Here is a 20,350-nt window from a genome sequence, read left to right as displayed (position 1 = left end):
ACAGAATAGACAGGCGAAGACAACTAGTGCAAGAAAACTTATTGGGAAAATACTTTGAAACTCCCCACGATTCTTAACATGTTTCATGTCTGTGTTGTTCCCCATGGGAAGCAGAATTATATGTAATTTTTATTATTATTTAAATTTGCATAGTGCTTTTCCATATAAATGTATGGAACATATTAGAGGGAGCTCAAAGTTCCCGCTACCTGGAACACTTGTGCATTAGTTATGTCGCTGCTATTTTTGTAGCCCCAGCACTTGGTGGCTGGAACAAAGTTTCTTCCTGAAACCAGTATCGGTCACAATGCAATGAGATCTTTTCCAAAAATGCCAACACAGGCTTCCTTTGCCCTTCGACTTCTCGCTCATTAGGGGTGCTTTCGTCTCAAAGGAACCTTCACAGAACTTTCAAATGTATTCCAACTGAATGAGGACGTTTGGTTTATACAGTTTTCGTGGTGTTTCTGAAGGATTTTGGGCTAATTGAAGAATTGAACTTCATTTAAATTCGAGCCGCGCTCCCTTTCTGCGAAGGGAATCCCCCTCTCATACGAAACGTGCCTTTGCTGCGTCCAAGGCAGTTAAACCTAATGAAATCCCCGCCCTTCTCCCCCACCTGCACCCTTCCAAAAGCCCCCAAACCAGCTTCCGCCTAACCCACAAAAACGAGGAGAGATCTGCTCTGCAAGGTTTTATCTCTACGAGCTCGAAGAGTCTTGCGCATGCTCCGCGCGGAAGCGACGCTGCCGGGGGCGAGCCGCCTCGTTGTTGACAGTGTCGCGATCACGTGGCAGGGGCCGGCTTTGGGGCAAGCGACGGCGGCGGCGGAAAAGTCACTCGGCAGTTGGGACGTCTCGCTCGCCCCGGGCTCGCCATGAAGGCGGCGCGCGCTCTGCTTGTAGCCGTAGCAACGCTGGGAGCGGCGCCTTTCTGCACAGGTGCGTTTGCAGGGCCTTCCTCTGTCTATGCGCCGCCGCCGAGCCTGCCTTTCCTCGGGACTGAGGGCGGGGCGGCGGGACGCCTGTGTGTGTGTGTCTCTTTCTCCCTCTCTCCTCTCAGAAAGAGGAACTGAGGGTGGGCGCGGGCGTTCACCTGGGCTCCCCGTTGCTCGTGGGTGACCCTCATCCCTGGGGCGGGCGAGGGTAGGCAGCGAAGCTGAGGGCTTTCGCTTTGGTGCAGCCTCGCGTTGCCGGATAGGAAGACGGGCTTCCAGGAAAGGCGGCGCGAGTTCTCTCCGCTCCGAGCGCTGGCACGCGCTGATAATGCAGGGCTTCCAGGAATCGCGCTCGCTTTCCGCTTCGCTTGCGCTCGTAGATTTGCCTGCGGTGGCTTTTGGGGGAAGGGCTGTGGCCCGGTGGAAGAACACCTGCTTGGAATGCAGAAGGTTCCCCCGTCCCCCTCAACTCCGCTCCCGGAATCTCCAGGCAGGGCCGGGAGAAAACCCTGCCCGAAATCTCGGAGAGCTGACCTGCGTGCTGGTCAGTGTAGCAGACAATACCAGATGAACCAATGGCAGCTCCTTGGTGGGATCATACTGGGGGCACGGGTTAAGTAGCTTGGGTGGGTAAGTTAAGAGGTGTGTTTCATGGAGTAGCTTGCAAAAACGCACAATACAGTGGTACCTCAGTTTACATACGCTTCAGATTACAGACTCCGCTAACCCAGAAATAGTGCTTCAGGTTAAGAACTTTGCTTCAGGATGAGAACAGAAATTGTGCTCCAGTGGCGCGGCGGCAGCAGGAGGCCCCATTAGCTAAAGTGGAGTTTCAGGTTAAGAACAGTTTCAGGTTAAGAACGGACCTCCGGAAGTACTTAACCCAAGGTACCACTGTAATAGCAAAATAAAATAGGTGCTGAAAATATGGATAGCTATGGGCATACCCTGCTGTATGTTAAACCGCTGTTTCCCTTTGCTGTAGTTATTAGGGTTTTGACCTTTACCACAAGTGCAGGGTGTGAAGCCTTGTAAGCAGTGTTTTTTTTCTTTTTAAAAATGTTTAGGGGTACTCTCGTTTTCCTACTCATATTGAAATACTGCCCCTCAATGAGGCCAAACTGAGATTCACAAAATGTTTAAGGGTATGTGTACCCCTGCGCCCCCCCCCCGAAAAAAGCGCTGCTTGTAAGTAGTAACATGCATGAAGGAAACAGCACTCTATATTTAGTCCTAGAACTTTATCCTCATGTGTGTGTTTTTGTGAATAGATATTGCACCCTGTTATGATGAGTACATAAGAAAAAACCTTGCTGGATCAGACCCAAGGCCTATTTAGCACAGCATCTTACTTACCACTGTGGCCAACTTGATGTCTATGGGATGCTTACAGGCAGAACACCTCCCTCATTGGTGTTCTCCTGTGACTAGTGTGCTGCCTCTGATCTTGGAAGTTGTATGGACCCATAATGTAAAACATGCAGAACTTTGAATCCTGCTTTTTAAAACGTGTGTAATATCTTGTTCTGTAGATACTTATGTATCTATACTATAGCACTTGTGTACCTGCCCCTCCCTAAATATGTGATACTATCTCTCCCCTTTAGTGCTCTTCTCAAAACCCACACATCCTTTGCTATAGTCACTTAATCCTAATTCCAAAGCAGCCCAAATTTTAAGTGCATTGGAACTGCATTTGACTGATTACCGTATTTTTCGCCCTATAGGACGCACCGGTCCATAGGACGCACCTAGTTTTTTTGGGGGGGGGGGGAATCAAGGGAACAATTTTTATCCCCCCCCCCCCAGGTTTGCGCAGCCATCCCCAGGCTAGAAAAGGGAGACGGAGCACTCCGTCTTCCTCTTCTGCCTTCAGGGACAGCCTCCCTAGCCTCTGTGGGGCAGCGCACTCCGCTGCCCCGCAGAGGCTTTGCACAGCCATCCCCAAGCTAGAAGAGGGAGACTGAGCGCTCCGTCTCCCTCTTCTGCCTTCAGGGACAGCCTCTCAAGCCTCCGTGGGGCTGCAGCTTGCCCCGCTGTCCCCCGAGCTTGTGGGGCTGGCAGGGGGGGGGAGAAGCAAGCTTGCTTCTTCTCCCCACCAGCCTCCAGATCAGGTCCGGGAATAGCGGGGTGGCGGCGCTCCGCCTCCCCGCTATCCCCCGAGCTTGTGGGGCTGGCGGGGGGGGGGAGAAGCAAGCTTGCTTCTCCCCCCCCCCCCCGCCAGCCTCCAGATCAGGTCGGGGCACCGACCCCTCTCGCTCTCCAGGCTTCAGCGAAAGCCTGCATTTGCCCCATAGGACGCACACACATTTCCCCTTCATTTTTGGAGGGGGAAAAGTGCGTCCTATAGGGCGAAAAATACAGTAATCTTCTCTACCCTCAACTCTCCTGGTGTTGTTTTCCCTTCTTGTCTAGTTTAAATTGTAAGCTCCTTGGAACAGGGAGATGCCTGTTTTTCCTTACAACACTTTGTAAGGTGCCATGTATGCTGATGGCACTATATAATGACCAGAAAACATGTTAGGACAGGACTGAGCTTTCTTTGATCAAGAAGCCCTCTGCATGTCTTGGACTACAACTCCCACTGTCCCTAACCATTGACCATGTTGGCTGGAGCGGATGGCAATTGTAGCCCAAAACATCTAGTTACCGAAGGCCATTCTATGCATTGACATGGCCAACTGTAGAATTGTACAATAATGTCCTCATCTGTGGTATCCTGTAAGGGAAGCTTGACAATTAGGAGCAATACAGCTTTTAAACAGTACTTTGGGTTGCTACCTTAAATACAGTAAAATAATGTCAGTCTGTTTCTTATAACCATCACTGAAGGGCTCTTCAGGTCAGTAATATGCAGCAAACAATTTTCCAGTGCTTTATTTTTGCATTCCCTTCCCCCAATTGTATAAACTCTTTAGTAACAATGAATGGATGCCAACTGAAAATGTAATAAGGAGACTTGGCAGTTTCAATACTTTGGGCATTGTTTACTAATTGCAAGTTAAATAAAAATGCTAGATTAGATCACTCTCTAATTTCCCAGTGCAAATTATCCTATTAAGATGGCCCTAATTGGAATTGGAAATGTTTCCAGGAAGTTCACATCACAGCTGTAGGTGTTCAGGTTGACTGTATGAAGAAGCGAACGGATGCAAAAGTGGTAAACCACAGATACTGTGTGTTCCAGCCAAAGTATTCAACCAATGCATGATCAGTATTTGTCTGAGGGAGGCTGCACAGTGTTCCCAGAAAGAACAAGGATTGCCCTGCCTGTTCCTGCTTGTGTCTTAGCACATTTAGACGGGAGGGCTAAAGAGGATTCACTTTCAATAAATTGGAGAGGGTACAGATGTATTTCAGGGTATGGTGTGGATGTAGTAGTAAATTGCAGAGATGATTTGCAGTAGCTGCTGGCCGGAAGCAGGAAACAGTTTTAGAACGTTATGGGGAAAGGATTGGAATATAACAATAGAAAAGCATTCTGTCTCTGGAATAAATTCCTGTATAGATGTTCAGAGAAACATCCTTCCAAATGGTTCAAAAATTTTATTTAACATTTTTGAGACTGTCATGTATATCTAAAACCTCATCAATCTGTGGGAGACCATGTGGCAAAGTGGAGTTGTTCACCCATATGTGGGAAGACTGGGAGATCTCAGAGATAAATGGAACACCATTACAAAAGACACCAGAACTTGCTTTTTGAAATGTGTTCAGTGGAAAAAATCAAGATGTTGTGAAAAACTGGTCAGGTTTTTATTAGTGGCAGCAAGAACTCAGATTGCTAAATACTGGAAAGATTTACAAGGACTTCCCTTATTGAAGTGGCACAAAAAAGTCTGGGGAAATACCTCTTATGTGAAAGCTGACACAGCAGTTATGGATCACAAGAGGTCACAGGAAAAAAAGTTCTTTTTCAATGTATTGATTTAACTTTATAACAGCAGAATCACACAGCTATTAAAGGTGCAGAAGCCCTGTCCCCTTTTGCATCTAAGTATTCCCCTATTGCATCTAAGCATTGGTCCCCTTTTAGGCCTATTCTTTGAATTTTTTCTTTTAAATACATGGATATTGGGTGTGTTTTTTAAAAAAAAATAATGTGGACTTCATAAATAAGTGAAGTCCAATGTTTCATTAGATCCTTTGTGTATTTCCCCTTTAATGGGGAATAATGGGGAAATATTAATGGGGAAGCTAATTCACTCAAAGTCTTATTTTCTTCTCTGGAATTAGGGGTGAGCAGTAAGGTGGTCAAGTTTGCTGATGACATCCAATGATTTAGGATGGTTAAAACAAAAAGGTGTATAGCAAAGAGCTCCAAAAAGATCTCTCCAGTCTGGATGAATGGGAATTAGAATGACAAATGCAGTTCAGTGCAAATAAGTAAAAAGTGATGTATATTAGGACAAAAACAAAAAAACCAGCTTCACAGATATACTGATGAGACCTGGCCAGTGACTGACCAGGAAATAGATGTTGTAGGTTGTGGTGGATAATGTGATAGAAATGCTGACTCAATGTACAGTTGCTATGAAAAAGGTGAGCTTCATGTTAGGGATCATTAGGAAAGAGTCAGAAAACAAATACTGTAAATAACATATTTTCTTCATACAAATCTCTTGGAATAAGGTATGCCAGAATTGTGGAATTTTGTGTGCTCTGTGGACAAATACCAGTAATTATCTGGTCCTAGCTGTGCAGGCCAAAGTGAACAGATGGGTGGGACCTCCCACCTGCCAATCACTTGATGTCCCAATGACAGCAGATGATTGGGTGCTTTGAAGTCTAGTAGTTGGGACCTCAAAGCACCACAAAGGGCCTGTAGATATCCTGCATAATGCTTTAAAGTGCCTGAGGCTTTAGTAGAGCTAAAGTCTACTTTCTGTAGGCATCAGCTACAAGACCTAGTTTCCCAAGCTGTACATGTAATAATAATAAGCTTCAAATTGCACAATACTGCTGAAAAAGCAAGTGCACATTTGCATGGGTGTGCTTTAAACTGTTCTGATGACTTTTGCTGGAGCAAACATTAAAAACTGACTACTTCCTCAGAAGACATGAATAGAAAGTACCTTGTCCAGAAAACATAAGAATCAGAAATGTTGTCAATATTATGCCACCTCAACACAGGGTTACTCTGAAAGAAGGTAAGGGAATCTCCATAGTTCACTTCCTTTTCTGCAGATGTTTATGATCTGCCTACTTGCATTTCATGTCTGTTTCCTGTTGCTCTCTTACTAAGTTCTGCAGTAAAGTGCAGAAGGTGGTTAATGGCACACTGCATGCAGTTGTGTCTATTATAGCCTTGACATAATTCTTTTCATTTTTCAAAAATATCCATAGGGTTGACATGTTTGGAACCACCTCAGAACATTACAGTTTTCATTGTTGATACGAACATCACTCTGAAATGGCTCTGGAATAATTCATGTGGCCTCAATGGGACCTTTTCAGTTCAGTACCAAAGGTAAGTTCTCAGTTGCACTGTGACTCACATCAACGACTTGTAACAGAGACTTTTGAAATGTTGCTGGAGCTTTTCTTCAGTATGTGAGTTCCGTCCTAGTCCATGAGTTGCTGTATCTGCCAAAGAAAATGTTTACAAGACACCAGATAGACAGAATAGCCAGTTGTGCCTGTTGGAGGGTTAAAACTGCAAATGCTATGATGTAGCATATATTTTGGACCTATCCCAAAATTAGAAAATTCTAGAAAGACATAGCAATGGAAATTGAAGCAATAACTGGCTTTACTTTACCCACAGATCCTCTAATTTTGCTATTCGGATATGTTAAAAAATTGTACTAATAGAAGACATGGGATTAATGCAGCATCTCTTAACTACTGCCAAAATTATTTATTTGTTAAAATTGGCAGGGGTGGGGGACGGACAGAATGAGAATACCATCCATGAACAAGTGGACAACTAAAATCAGGGGCATATATGTATGGCTTGGCCGATGTATATGTTGAGAACTACACAGCAAAAAGACTGATACTGATGAATTGGAAGAATAAAAATGCGGCTCCCTTTTTTTTGCATTCCGGGTGCTGTGGATCAAAATTGAAATGAATTTTACACAAAGATACTGTAAGGAATGCTTACTGATCCATAATGTCTGAGGACTGCTTTGCTTTTTTCTTTCAGTGAATCAGACAGTGAAGAGAGCAATGCTGAAAGCTGGTCACTTATTCCCGAGTGTCAGGCTGTAAGAATCACAGAATGTGACCTTTCATCAGCTATAACAGACTATTTTCAGCTTTATAATGTGAGCTTAAGAGCAGACACAGGAGAAGAGCACTCTTCCTGGGCTTATTTAGTATTTTCTCCTTATACAGAAGGTATGAATGTGTGCCTAGTTTATTCAAGTTACGCTTTATGCAGTTGTTAAATATTGGACAGGTAAAGGTAAAGGTAAAGGTACCCCTGCCCGAACGGGCCAGTCTTGACAGACTCTGGGGTTTGTGTGCCCATCTCACTCTATAGGCCGTGGGCCAGCGCTGTCCGGAGACACTTCCGGGTCACGTGGCCAGCGTGACAAAGCTGCATCTGGCGAGCCAGCGCAGCACACGGAACGCCGTTTACCTTCCCGCTGGTAAGCGGTACCTATTTATCTACTTGCACCCAGGGGTGCTTTCGAACTGCTAGGTTGGCAGGCGCTGGGACCGAGCAGCGGGAGCGCACCCCGCCGCGGGGATTCGAACCGCCGACCTTTCGATCGGCAAGCCCTAGGCGCTGAGGCTTTTACCCACAGCGCCACCCGAGTCCCTGCATACGCTTTATGCAGTTGTTAAATATTGGACAGGTAACCAATTGCAAATGCCTAGTTGTTTCATTATCTGAATTCCAGACACCAAACTGTTCATCTCTGAGGCTTACTCCCTAGTAAGTGTGTTTAGGATCACAGGCTCCATCCACTGAAGGTGGCATGTTCAGAATTATGGGTTGTTTTTTAAAGTGAAGGAATCTCTTCTCATAGAGGAGGGTGGCACACAATTGAGTTCTGTTTTAAAGTCCGGGGTGGGGTGGGGGAACTCATTGCTGCCCAAAAGGTTGAGAAACACTGGTGTGAAATGTTATTTTTAACTGTGAACGATAATGAGTAAATTCCAACTTCACAGTAATGGTTGCTTCATAGTTCATTGAATAGAGTACAGTATTAGTTTCAAATTTCGACTGTGGTGTTAGCATTCCAAGCAGTGCTGGGTGGCTTTGACTAGCCACCCTTTTAATTCTCTACGATGCCCCAGAGTGGTGCTAGGTCGAGTGTATTGTGGGAAATTAAAAAGCTAGGTGCAGCCACCACCTGACACTGCTCAGTCATGGGGCCCTGACAGCTGCCCAAGAATGCTAGACACTGATGCTAATCCTGCTTCCACTCTCCTTTCCTGTCTGTTGTGGTGGAGGGGTGGGATTAGAATCACACCAGCTGCAGGAGGTAGGAGGAAGGAGGAAAGGTGAGCAAGGAGTTTATTGCTTCTTTGCCTCCATAGGGCCAAACTGGAGGTGACATATGCTATGTAATTTGCACTCGTGTAATTGTTGGGTGAGCTGGAGTGCATCCATGGCACACAGAGAGGGTACTTACTCTTTGACCCTGCTATGGTCCCTGTTAGAATGAGACACAGCTACCTCACACCTGCTGTTCACAATGGAATAAAAATTCTCATTGTGTATAACCTGCAAGGAGGGGCCCAGTTTCAACTGGGACTGGCAGGGGCAAAAGTTAAAGCCCCTCTCTCTTCCTGCCACTGTCACGGTCTAGTTTTTCCATTCCCCCTGCACTAGCTATTTATTTTTTAGGTAAAACAGCTATGCAAGAGTGAACTTTGTGGCAAACAGCACTTAGGGAAGTTTTTAATATTTAATGCAGTGTTGTTTTTAACACTCGATTGGGAGCCTCCCAGAGTGGCTGGGGAAACTCAGCTAGATGGGGGCAGGGTATAAATAATAAATTATTATTATTACTATTATGGCTATTATTATTGTGGTTGGGAACAGAGTCACCATAATCAGAATGTATGCTGCTTCATCAAAAGCACTATGAATATGAATAGTACAAAGTTTTAAGTGTACTTAAGTTATGTTGTTATCTTGGTCTGCAGCCCAAGTCGGTCCCCCAAGAGTTCAGTTAGAATCAATATATGGAGGAGATGTGAAAATCATCATTTTCAGTCCTGAAGCAAACCAGCAAAGAAAAATGTGGGACCTGTCTCTAAGCTACAAACTAACTATCTGGAAAAACTCATCCTATCCTCAGGTGCTAAATTTCTCTACACTTAAGATTTGCTTTCTTTGCAGAAATATTCCTTCACATTTAAATCATGTGTTACACATATTCACTTCCAGAACAAAAATGCTAAACATCTAAAACTGCACTCCTGTAACCATTTATTTAGAAATCCCATGGAACTCCATAGTGCTTTCGCTAGCCTGCAAAATGGTATGGTAGTGGTTCAGTTTGTGTTGAGAGCTCTTTGCCAGTATCTCAGCTTACTTGTGTAACCTGAATGCATGAGATGCTTAGTTGCTTGCTTTCAGCTTTAGAGGTGCCAGGAAGTAGTCTACAGGCTCAAATCCAGACATGTGAACAGCTGCCCATCAGGATCTAGATCTATTTACATCTGGCAAGGAATTAAACCTTATATCAAAATGCATGAACAGAATTCCATAGACTAAATAACACTAGAAATAACAAATGCCGCATTTTATGTACATATCCTATTGCATGTTATGTTTAAACCAATATTATTACTATTTATTAAATTTATATACCATAGGGCATTTTACAGTATAAAAACACACAACATAATAACAAATGAAACAATAACACCCACCAACATACACTCACTTTAAAAGGCTATACTGTAGATTGTTTAATTAGCCAGAGGCCTGGGGGAAATGTTTTTCCCCCCCTGGTGCCTAAAGATATGTAATGAGGAGAACATTCCACAGACCGGGAGCCACTGCAGGGTATTGCCACCCTCCAGACCTGTGTCAGTTCATATGGAGAGAAGTGGTCCTCGAGGTATTGTGATCCTGAACTGTTTAAGGCTTTATAGGTCAAAACCAGAACTTCAAATTGGACCAAGAAGCTAACTGACAGTCTGCAGTTGGGCAGTCTGCAGTTGTTGTATACTCAGACCATTTCGCCCTGATGAGCTTTTGTTGTACAGATTATCTTCCTGATAGTAATATTTTTTTAATACAATATAGTGATGGATTTCATTGCAGAAACAGAAAAACTGAAAAATAAGCTCTGTCTTATGCACAATGGTGCCATTTTTATGTTGTGGATAAAATTTGACCTAAGCAGATACTCACTTTGCTGAGTATAGTAAAACAGGAGGCAGACCAACATGTTTTAAGCTGGATTTCTTTGCATCCCGAGTCCTTTAACTGGCATTGAACGATTGAGCATGTTTTTAAAATGTTCAAATAATAATAACTTATTATTTATACCCCGCCCATCTGGCTGGGTTTCCCCAGCCACTCTGGGCATCTTCCAACAAAATATTAAAATACAATAGTTATTAAATATCAAAAGCTTCCCTAAACATGGCTGCCTTCAGATACATAATAAAATACAATCTGTTCATTCAAGCTATAGATGTCATACTGTATATCTGTCTTTCTGAAATAATGATACCAATATTAGAATTGTTGACCCAATAAAAGATCTTAGCTTTTTTTTCTGGATTCACGTAAAAATAACTGCCCATGGAAGTAATCAACAATCGTAATATGTTACATGCAACTGTCTGTTTCTGCAGGAAAAAATCCAGGATATTTTTCCAGGACAAACCATTCAAGACCTTGAGCCAGAGACTGCTTACTGCATGAAGGTTAAAGTACATATGGTTGATCACAATGCTTTCAATAGTCCAGACATTTGTATACAGACACCAAAAGGTATTTATTTTCTATTGATTTTAACAATTCAAATCTGTTCTAGTCATAGCTGTCAACTTTCAGATTTGAAAATAAAATAAGGGATTAGCAGCCTCGAAAATGGGATCAGCAGCAAAGCTGTCAACTTTCGGATTTGAAAATAAGGGATCAGCAGCCTCACCTGTCCTGGGGACAGTCTACGGGATATCTAACAATCTGGGATAGCAGCGGGAAGCAGCAGGAAACGGCGCTGGAATATGGGAATTTCCCGCAAAAAAAGGGAAGGTTGACAGCTATGGTTCTAGTGTGCTGGGCGGGGGTGGGTGGGGAATAAATCTTGAAGAGGGTATTCTGTGGTCAGAATCGAGCAGGGTGCTGCTTGTGAAAGCACAAGCACCTTCTCTCCCTGCTTTTTGTTTGTAAACAACATGTCTTGCATAATATTAGTGGCATTTATTTGTATAATACAGTGGTGCCCCGCAAGACAAATGCCTCGCAAGACGGAAAACCCGCTATACGAAAGGGTTTTCCGTTTTGGAGGTGCTTCGCAAAACGAATTTCCTATGGGCTTGCTTCGCAAGACGAAAATGTCTTGCGAGTTCCTGCGGGTTTTTTCCCCTCCCCCCCCTTTTTCCCAAGCCGCTAAGCCGCTTAACAGCTGATCCGCTAAGCCGCTAAACCGCTTATCAGCTGATCCGCTAAGCCGCTTATCAGCTGATCCGCTAAGCCCGCTAATAGCGCTAATCCGCTAAGTCGCTAATGGGCTTGCTTCGCAAGACGAAAAAACCGCAAGACGGAGAGACTCGCGGAATGGATTCTTTTCGTCTTGCAAGGCACCACTGTACCGTGAAGCCTTGGGCATGGTTTGCTGAGCAACTCCTGGGGTTCTGGTTTCAGAAGCTTCATGACGTTTTGGTTCTGGCCTCTTTATAGGATTGGAGTTTCAAACTATTAATGTGTAACATTGTTCATGAACCTAACTAGATGGGTTGTTTATAAATTTTTCTTTCCTCCTCTTTATAGCTTGGGCTGGTCTGCCTCGTCCTGAAAAGCTCCAGGTTCACGCACTGAATACAAACTTCGTTTTGCATTGGGATAATACGTACGATGGAAATGTGAGCTTCATTGTACAGTTTCTCAAGTAAGAATCCTTGCCATGCCTGTCTTCAGTCTTAGCTTTTTACATTCCATCTAATTTATGCTTAAAAAGCAAGCCTGATAGGTAACGTAAGGAAGCTGTGAAGCTTTGAGCAGGAGCACTTGAGAAAATGAGCAATCTGCTTGGACCAGTTTGCAAACCATTATCTGATGTGTGAGGAGCTTAATTCTGCTTGGATGGTATCTCACCCAATCCCCAAGAGCCAATTTTCACAGGTATGTGGGCCAACCTACCTGCCAAGCACATGGTGTCAGTATGATACTAGAGGATAGGCAGGTGGGCTCCACCACAGGGGACCAATGGGCCAAAAAGGTTCCCCACTATGGGCTATATTTCTGAGGCTTATCCTTCCATTGCATGGGCTGGAACACTGCAAACCAAAGGATTCAAGCAGGTCATTGATCGGGTGAAGTATGTGGTGGTTACTTGCTGTCCCTTTTATGAAAAGACGACATTCAGTGACAATTAAATTGTCAATTGTGTCAGATCAGTTTGACTGCCAAGTCTGATTAACCCTGCAATCTCATGCAGCGCACATGAGGTTCAGTGAGCTAAGATTCAAGTAAACATCAACAGTTAGGAACTGTCTGCTGATACATGTTTTGTGCTTATTTAATCAACCTTCTGTTGTTCTAATAGTGGTTTTGAAGCACAGACGTCTCATGATATCTCAAAAAACTGGCGCAGTGTATCTGGATGTGAACACGTTACAACCAAATACTGTGATTTATCACGTTCCGTCAACTTCATTGGAATTTACTATCTCCAAGTACAGGCTGTGAATAACCATAGTAAATCACCTTGGTCTAAAATGCTGAAATTTGAGCCTATAGAAGACAGTAAGTGTCACCTTCTTCTGATATGCGTTATCATTTATAGGTGCCGCTTTTTGTGTATGTATTTGTTAATTTTTGCAATCTTGTACAGCAGCCTATACATCATCACATTGTTACATTTTCTTCTTGTATGGTTAGAAAAAATTAAGACCTTCACAACTTATAGCTCACAACAGTTTGAAAGTTCAGCAAGCTCTACTGCTGTGCAACCTCTTGTGTACCACAATGGCATTCCCACAGTGGACTCCCAGATGTCCTCAAAAATATGTGTTTAGATTTAGAACTTGCCCCCAGAACCAATAGCAACAACAACAGTGTGTATATATGTTGCAACTTAACATACCACAGTACCACAATTTCCATCAGTTAATTCATTTTACATTCTACTGAAGCAGAGATTTTGCCTTGTACTTGAGCTTTAGCGACAGCATTATATTGCAACATGTTTTGTTGAATTCAAATGTTTTAACACATTGTATAACATTGTTTTTAAGCTAAACTGGGCCCACCAAGTGTCAAGATTAATGCCAGTGAAAATTCACTTAACATTTTCATTACTTCTCCTGGAGAATCTGAAAAAAATTTGATGAGTAAACACTATAAGTTGATTTACCAAGGTTGGTACTGGGCAGACTCTTCACCACAAGACAAGGTAATGTATTTTGTTTTTTTTAAAAAAAAAAAACATAGATAAAAGCATGTATTTAAAAATTGACTCATAATGTAGCCCTCCTGTTCTTTCTCTAGGCCATCTATAACCCCTTCAGGTTTATGCTGAATATGGTGTCTCTGGCTAGCTAATTCCATGTCAAATGTACCTGTATGTAGTGAAGTGCTCCAGCATCATACGAAATACTAGACACACACTGTCCCAAATGCACTGAGGGATACCCATCTGACACAGACAGCTAATCTCTGGCTAATCCTACAGGGGTTTGAGATTGAAAGAATGCATAGCTCAGCAACATACAACAACCAGGCCTGCTGCAACTGGTTGGAGTAGTCATAGGCACTAAGGTTCTAAGGATCAGTGCCCCACGGGCACCTGTCAGTTGTTGCCAAGCCCTGGGCTGTATGTTTTCTTGACCCTCAGTACAGTATACCTGGAATCTGCAGAGCATATAGTTTAGCCATTACAACTTGCACCCAAAGTCAGAATGCCAGTCTTCAAGCTTTGTTTTCAATAAGTGCTTGCTCTGGTTTACATTGTTATGTATTTTGTTGTTGTTGTACAGAAGAAACTGGAAAATAAATCTTCACAATTTATAATCCCAGACTTGAGCTCTTCTACTTTATACTGCCTAAAAGTACAAGCATTTGCTCCAACGTATAATAAAAGTAGCGAGTTTAGCAGTGAGACATGCACTAAAACTGCCAAAGGTATGAAATACTTATTTTTAGTGTTTGATTTTTTAAAAAAATGATACATTGCTTTGTATTTTAAAAAAAATCTAAAGTGATGTGTTTTTCTGAAATTCTATGTTGTACAAAAAAACAACAATTCCGTATAAAACCATAAAACAGGAGTATGTATACAATCCAATCTCTTGGTTGTATATGCAGGCAACATCAACAATTTTTAACGTTTGGTTTAGAATATATTAACCTTGGCTCATGTTTGATTATTAGTGGTATTATTACCACTAGTGGTAAGATTTATACCCTGCCCTTATTACATTATCAATACAGATTATGTATATAACTATTTGAAGAATAGAACACAAATTTGTAAGCTTAGTTCAAGTAACTGAACAGAAGTTAATTGTAAACTAAGATTGGCACATTGGGATAATTATGAAAAATATCCCAAAAGCATGTACTTTTTATTTAACATGGAATGTTTACAAAGAAAGATTGACAAGGAAAGGTATCTTATATGTAAAGCATGCATAAAACCATTTTTACTTTTACTGGAACCAATTTAATTTTTGAGGTTTTGTATAGGGAAGTGTGAGCAAGTGCGCTATATCTCCATCTCTTTTCTTTTCTCGCCACAACAACTTTCCAAGTGCCATAAGTTTAAGTTCCTGGCTTTAAAAATAAGCTTAAGAAAGTGGTTATTGCAGAATTTTTTTCAATATATAACTCATTTTAATTTCTTTTTCTTTGTAGGAAAATCTTTATATCCAGTCATTTTTAAAGTCTTTGGAATTACTCTTGGTGTTATTGTTTCAATAGCGGTCTTAGTTGGTGTTATATATTATATACGCAAGCAGATCAAATATGCATTCTTTCCATCATGCCATCCTCCACTGATCATAGAGGTATGTATATATGACTTTTATTACTTTGCTATTTGCAGTAGTAAAATTATAGGACAAGTATTCTAGAAATCACATCATGGGTGCTTATTATGTATGCAGTGCTTACAATAAGCATACATTTGCCATTTACAGAGAGAGAAAGAGAATGTGTGCGCGAACTGAGATATTCCCAGTGTTCTTCTTAACAGATAGGTTGTTGCAGGCTCAAAAATGGCATGCATGTACCTGGAGTTCCTCTTCATGCAAGGAGCTCTGGACTGGGGTGTATATATTGCATTACCCTTGAATATATTGTGTAGTGCATCTGCCTGACATATTACTTGGGACATCCTATAGATCTAATGGTGGGTATAGAAATGGCATTTTTATTATATCTTGCTGTGTATAACATCCAATAGCAGCTGGCGTGGCTGTGCTGTTTTCTCATCTCACTGAATGTGAAAGTTGACTTGCCCTTACTGAGACAGAGAGGAACAAGGCAGCAGGACTGTGGTGCAGGCACAGTGCAGACACAGCAGCAGAAGCATCGGATTGGTTCCACTGCAGCACCAGCACTGCACAGGGATCCTGCTGCCTTGCTCTTCTCCCTCTATTGACTACAGTGGGTCTACTCTATGAATAACATCGGATATCACACAATGCATTCAGTAATGTATTTACAGCATGAGTGCAGAACTTCTGGCCCATAGGTGTTTTCATTATTTAAATGTACATGTCGACCTTCCTTCTAAAGTAGCCTGGAGCCATAAACACACAATGATAAAACTTTTCAGACAGATCATATGGAAAAACTTTTCACATAGTTGTCTCTGAAAAACTTGCTTCTCATCTAAAGTTCTGAGTAGTGATGTTGAGCCTGAGGACTTTGCTGTTATGTAGTGGACCTCTTTCTTGTATAGGAATAAACATCAAATAGACCCATTATTCTTGACAAATAGGATTTTGGGGGGGAAATACTTTAGACATTTTGTTAATGCACTTGTATAACACCCCCTACCCTGGATTTAGACTCCTTACATTATTTTAGTTTTTCCTCTTTTGTTTAATGTATAATAACAATAGTTAATAATAAATAATAAACAATAATTGGCCTAATTACTGGCATAGGTGCCAGTTTTGCCTGCAAGGTGAAACCCCCCCCCCAATTATACCCACCTCTCTCATACCTGAAATCTTATGTGATATCAGGTGAGGGGCAGGTGGAAATGTGGCTGTCAGTGCATAATCATAGAATCTTAGAGTTAGAAGGGACCCAAGGGTCATCTAGTCCAACCCCCTGCAATGCAAGAAACTCAGCTAAAGCATCCATGACAGATGGCCATCCAACCTCTGCTTAAAAACCTCCAAGGAAGGAGAGTCCACCACCTCCTGAGGGAGCCTTAAAGGGTACTTCCAGTAGCACATCAGGGATTGAAAGTAAACCTCTCTTGCCAATCAGCAGATAGGCACTGATCTCAAGCTCCCTGGGAACAGCTACACCAATCTTTGAAAAGGCTTGCAAAAGAGCCTTGCTCAGCGCAACAGCCTATTACCTGCTGTCACTGTGACTTTGGGTGATTGCCGGGTGGGCACCCTGGCTGTTCGTACGTCAGAAGGCTTTTCCAAGGAATCAGCACTTGAGTAATAATGCACATGGCTGTTGCCAATTTAGTCAATGGGCTACAAGCTGAAACCAGATTCATCCTTCACCACATAGCAGTCAGCGTGTACAGTCTTGTATTGCAGCCTGAGCACAACTCTTTCCTGTACTAATTCCTTTTGCCTCCAATGTGTCTCTTTACCACTACTTCTCTCTTGTCAAATTCCCCCAAAGTGCCATTGAAAGAAGCAGCTGTTACCAGAAACAGAAGCTGCACAGTTAACTTCCCCATCTCCCACTAGGACATCTAGGAGAGCTTAACTTGTATACTGATGTTACAAAATTCTAAGTATCACTTTCCTGCATCTAACTGATTGTCCACATCTCTACTTGTGTCATATCAGTGACTGGAGGGGTACGGGGAGGTGTCAAATGTTGTGACATCAGGGCACAAGTTAGGAGCCATTATGGATGTGGAAGCAGAAACTAAATATGTGGGTACAAACTTTGGTGTGGACAGCCATGCATTAGACATAATGTGTACCGTGGTTCTAAATCGCTTCTTCCTAGATCTCAGACTGTATTCTAGTGACTGATGTTGCCTGTTTAATGCTTCAGAGAAGGGGTTTTATTATCTTTTTCAGTGTTTCATATGCCAACCATACCCTCATCCTTAATAAATATTAATAGTACATTATTCTAACCAAACACAACAGCTTTCTATAGCGCCCTATATGTAGACATCAGTAATTCTCATTACTTTCTGTGTACTTTCCCACTTGCAGAACATTGAAGGAAAAGATTTGCGCAGTTCGTACTTGCTAACTTCAGAAGAGCCAACAGAAAATTGTGTTGTCATAGCTGACAGTAGCATTCTAAATGAAGTTGATCTGACCGACTTTAAAGACCAGAAAGAGCTGGAAGAGATCAGCCAAGACTCAGGAAACTATTCCAATGATGATGGTATCTCTAGGACTAAAGACTCCCATTTAATCCAAGAACAGAAAGCAGAATAACTCTGTAAAATAATGGATAGGAGCCATTATTATGGGTAGATGAGGGGGGTGCATAAATAGCAACTTGCAATTTATGCATCTTGCTGTTAGCTTCCATATAAGAAAGACTTTGTGCCAAGACATGACCTGACAACTGGTTCTTGCACCATAGATTTTGAGTTTTGTGTATTGCTATTGGCACAAAGGCTCAGGTATGGAGAACACTTGATTTCACTACCAAAATGTTTACTTCATTTTGACGAGAAGCTGGTGCTTAAATGAAGTTTACAAGCATGTAATATATGTTTGTGTGTGAGTGTGTATGTTAAATACAAAAAACATCCTAAGACAATCCTAAAGCTAGGCTTTACGACTGTGGATGCTGTGTTGGCTGATAAAGCATAAATAACTGTGAGGATTACTGAACATTTATAGGTTACAGCAGAGTAACACAGACTACAGCAGTTTCGAAATGTACTGACAGGATGGCTTTTGACAGGGAAATAATTTTTGCTATAACCAAACGCATGCAAATATTGTTACCATGTTGTTGACTTTAGGTGACTGACAGAGCACAGTCTTAACACAGTCTCTGTGTTGTATTTCATTGTTTATGTGACCTTATTCAAGATCACATATAGTCTAGCCAGTATTAGTTTATACCAAGTATTCAAAACAGATAAAGGGTTTCAGCCACGTGGATACTTTGGAGAGTAAGTGTAAAATGTCTTTCTCTCAATGGTGGTCGCACTTACTATATTGAACAGCCTTCCTTCAGAATTTAGATATTTGCCACCTATATTTTTTGTTTGCCGTATGTTAAAAACATGTTGCCTGACCATTAGTGCATTTCAGTTTTAATGCAAATAAAGCAAACTCCTTTTGAGAAAGGTTTTTTTTAAAAAAGAAAAAGTCTTACCTACAATTTAGTTGTAATGAAAAGTACAAAAAATCTTAGAAACTAAGTCTTGGAGAATCAAAAAAGTCAAATGGTAATTAGGGGGTCACCAATAAATACTTGATTTGGGGCAAAGAAATCACTAGCCAACTCTCAAAAAGTTATGACTTTTTTATAGAATGAGCAGAGACATCCCTAGTTAAATTACTTTCTGGGAACTAGTGTAGTTTTTACTGTGATTTCTTCATTTAGTCCTTGCCAGCCAGGGAAATAAACTGCAACTACTGACCAGGCCTTCAGTATTTCTCAGAATATATAGATGGATTTGTTCTGATAACTACTCTCACTAGCATCCTCCAATAGCAATGTGAGAAATGAAAGCATTTTCACTCGCATTAAGAGTGTGCCCAAATTTAGTTGGTCTGTATAGGTGTCTAGCAAGCTAATGCTTATGAGAATGTGTGACTGCAATTATTGCAATCCATTGCTACTGTTATTTCAATTAGTTTGTACAGTTCAGTTTCACAATTCACTATCCTGTTTAGAAGTGTCCAAATGGTAGCATAGCGTTGTTTATTCAGTGTTAACACACCAGTGTACTTAGCCCCATCAGTGAATACCTGTTTTTGCTGAAATGTGAGTTCCTAAGGCACAGTTATACTGGTGTCATCTGGCTATTCTTCTGAGTAGATGGCTAGCTGATGTGGGGAGTAGAGAAAATGTTTACAAACTCCATTTACCAGTAGAGCTGGGACAAAAGGGGGTCCGCACAATGCTTAGGTGCAGGCCCTCGTTTAGCTTTATGTTTGATTTTGGGGGATGTGTGTATAAGCAGCATTGCAACAGGTCACCTACGTAGCATATTATCACCCAACTGCCTTGGTAAAAAACAAAACAAAAATGCCTTTGTGTAAATAGTTGCTTTTTTTAAGTGAAGTGTGTACGATGATTGTATTGCAGTATTAACTGTTGCTGATAGTTAATGGAAACTAAATTAGGTGACCTTGGAAGGTCAGAATGTAAGTGGGTGGGTGGGTGGGTGAGAGAGAGAGAGAATTTGGCATGCGTGCACCATCTGTTTTCAGGTAGACGCCTCCTTTCCACATATAATGTGGAGACAGGGGCTTGATATGTTTTTCTAGAATGTATGAATGGCTGGGGAAGCAAGTATATGCTTACATATGTTTATATGTGAAATAACTCCGTGTTCTGACTATGGATGTCAGGTAATTCCAGCAGAAGCAGGAGTGGAAATTGCCAGTTTGCTTTTTTGTCCCCTGTCCAGAACAGAAATCAATCCAGCAATCAATGTTCACTGTTGTTGCTGTTTCAGTCCACAAATGATATATACTTTATCACTGCTTTTCCCATTTACATGGCATTTCTTTTACATTGTGGAATAACATAACATATAACAGAATTAATTATGTAAAATTGCACCAGAACAGACAGCAAAACAAGTAACAATGGAATGAATGAATCTTTACTTGCATCAGCTACCAGCCATAGGAATAAAAACAAACAAAATGCAGTATACAGAGGATAAAGGTAAAAAAAAAAAGTTATATAAACATTTTTTGGGGATTTGGATCAATAGTCAAATAGTGGATCTTATTCTAATTGCCCTGGCTAAGAACCTTGCAACCTTTGCTGTCACTTGCTCCTCTTGGTCTGCTAACAGAAACTACTCTGTGGCAGTGGTTGGGAGACCTGGAATGGATAATAATAGAGGGGTGATAACCTCACTCCTCAAATCAAGTAAGTGCAGAAGCCTAACTGCAGCACTG

At 41.8% G+C, this 20,350-nt stretch overlaps 1 protein-coding gene across 3 annotated transcripts; it reads left to right on the top strand.

The window, feature by feature from the left end:
* Positions 1-761: 761 nt before the first annotated feature.
* On the top strand, positions 762-18,464 carry IFNAR1 (interferon alpha and beta receptor subunit 1). Of its 3 annotated transcripts, none has more exons than XM_081199301.1 (11): positions 762-941; positions 6,284-6,407; positions 7,089-7,282; positions 9,047-9,201; positions 10,715-10,853; positions 11,856-11,973; positions 12,631-12,830; positions 13,322-13,479; positions 14,063-14,207; positions 14,940-15,091; positions 17,456-18,464. In XM_081199301.1, the coding sequence occupies exons 1-11, from the start codon at positions 878-880 to the stop codon at positions 17,684-17,686; spliced, it is 1,680 nt and encodes a 559-aa protein (XP_081055427.1). In that variant the 5' UTR covers positions 762-877; the 3' UTR covers positions 17,687-18,464. The 3 variants fall into 3 exon arrangements, with proteins under 3 accessions (XP_081055427.1, XP_081055429.1, XP_081055428.1); XM_081199303.1 differs by lacking the exon at positions 762-941 and adding an exon at positions 1,164-1,481; XM_081199302.1 differs by lacking the exon at positions 762-941 and adding an exon at positions 5,622-6,087.
* Positions 18,465-20,350: the final 1,886 nt, after the last annotated feature.

Source organism: Podarcis bocagei, assembly GCF_964188305.1.
Source record: "Podarcis bocagei genome assembly, chromosome: 6".
NCBI classification, from domain to species: Eukaryota; Metazoa; Chordata; class Lepidosauria; order Squamata; family Lacertidae; genus Podarcis; species Podarcis bocagei.
This window is presented reverse-complemented; position numbering and strand designations above follow the sequence as displayed.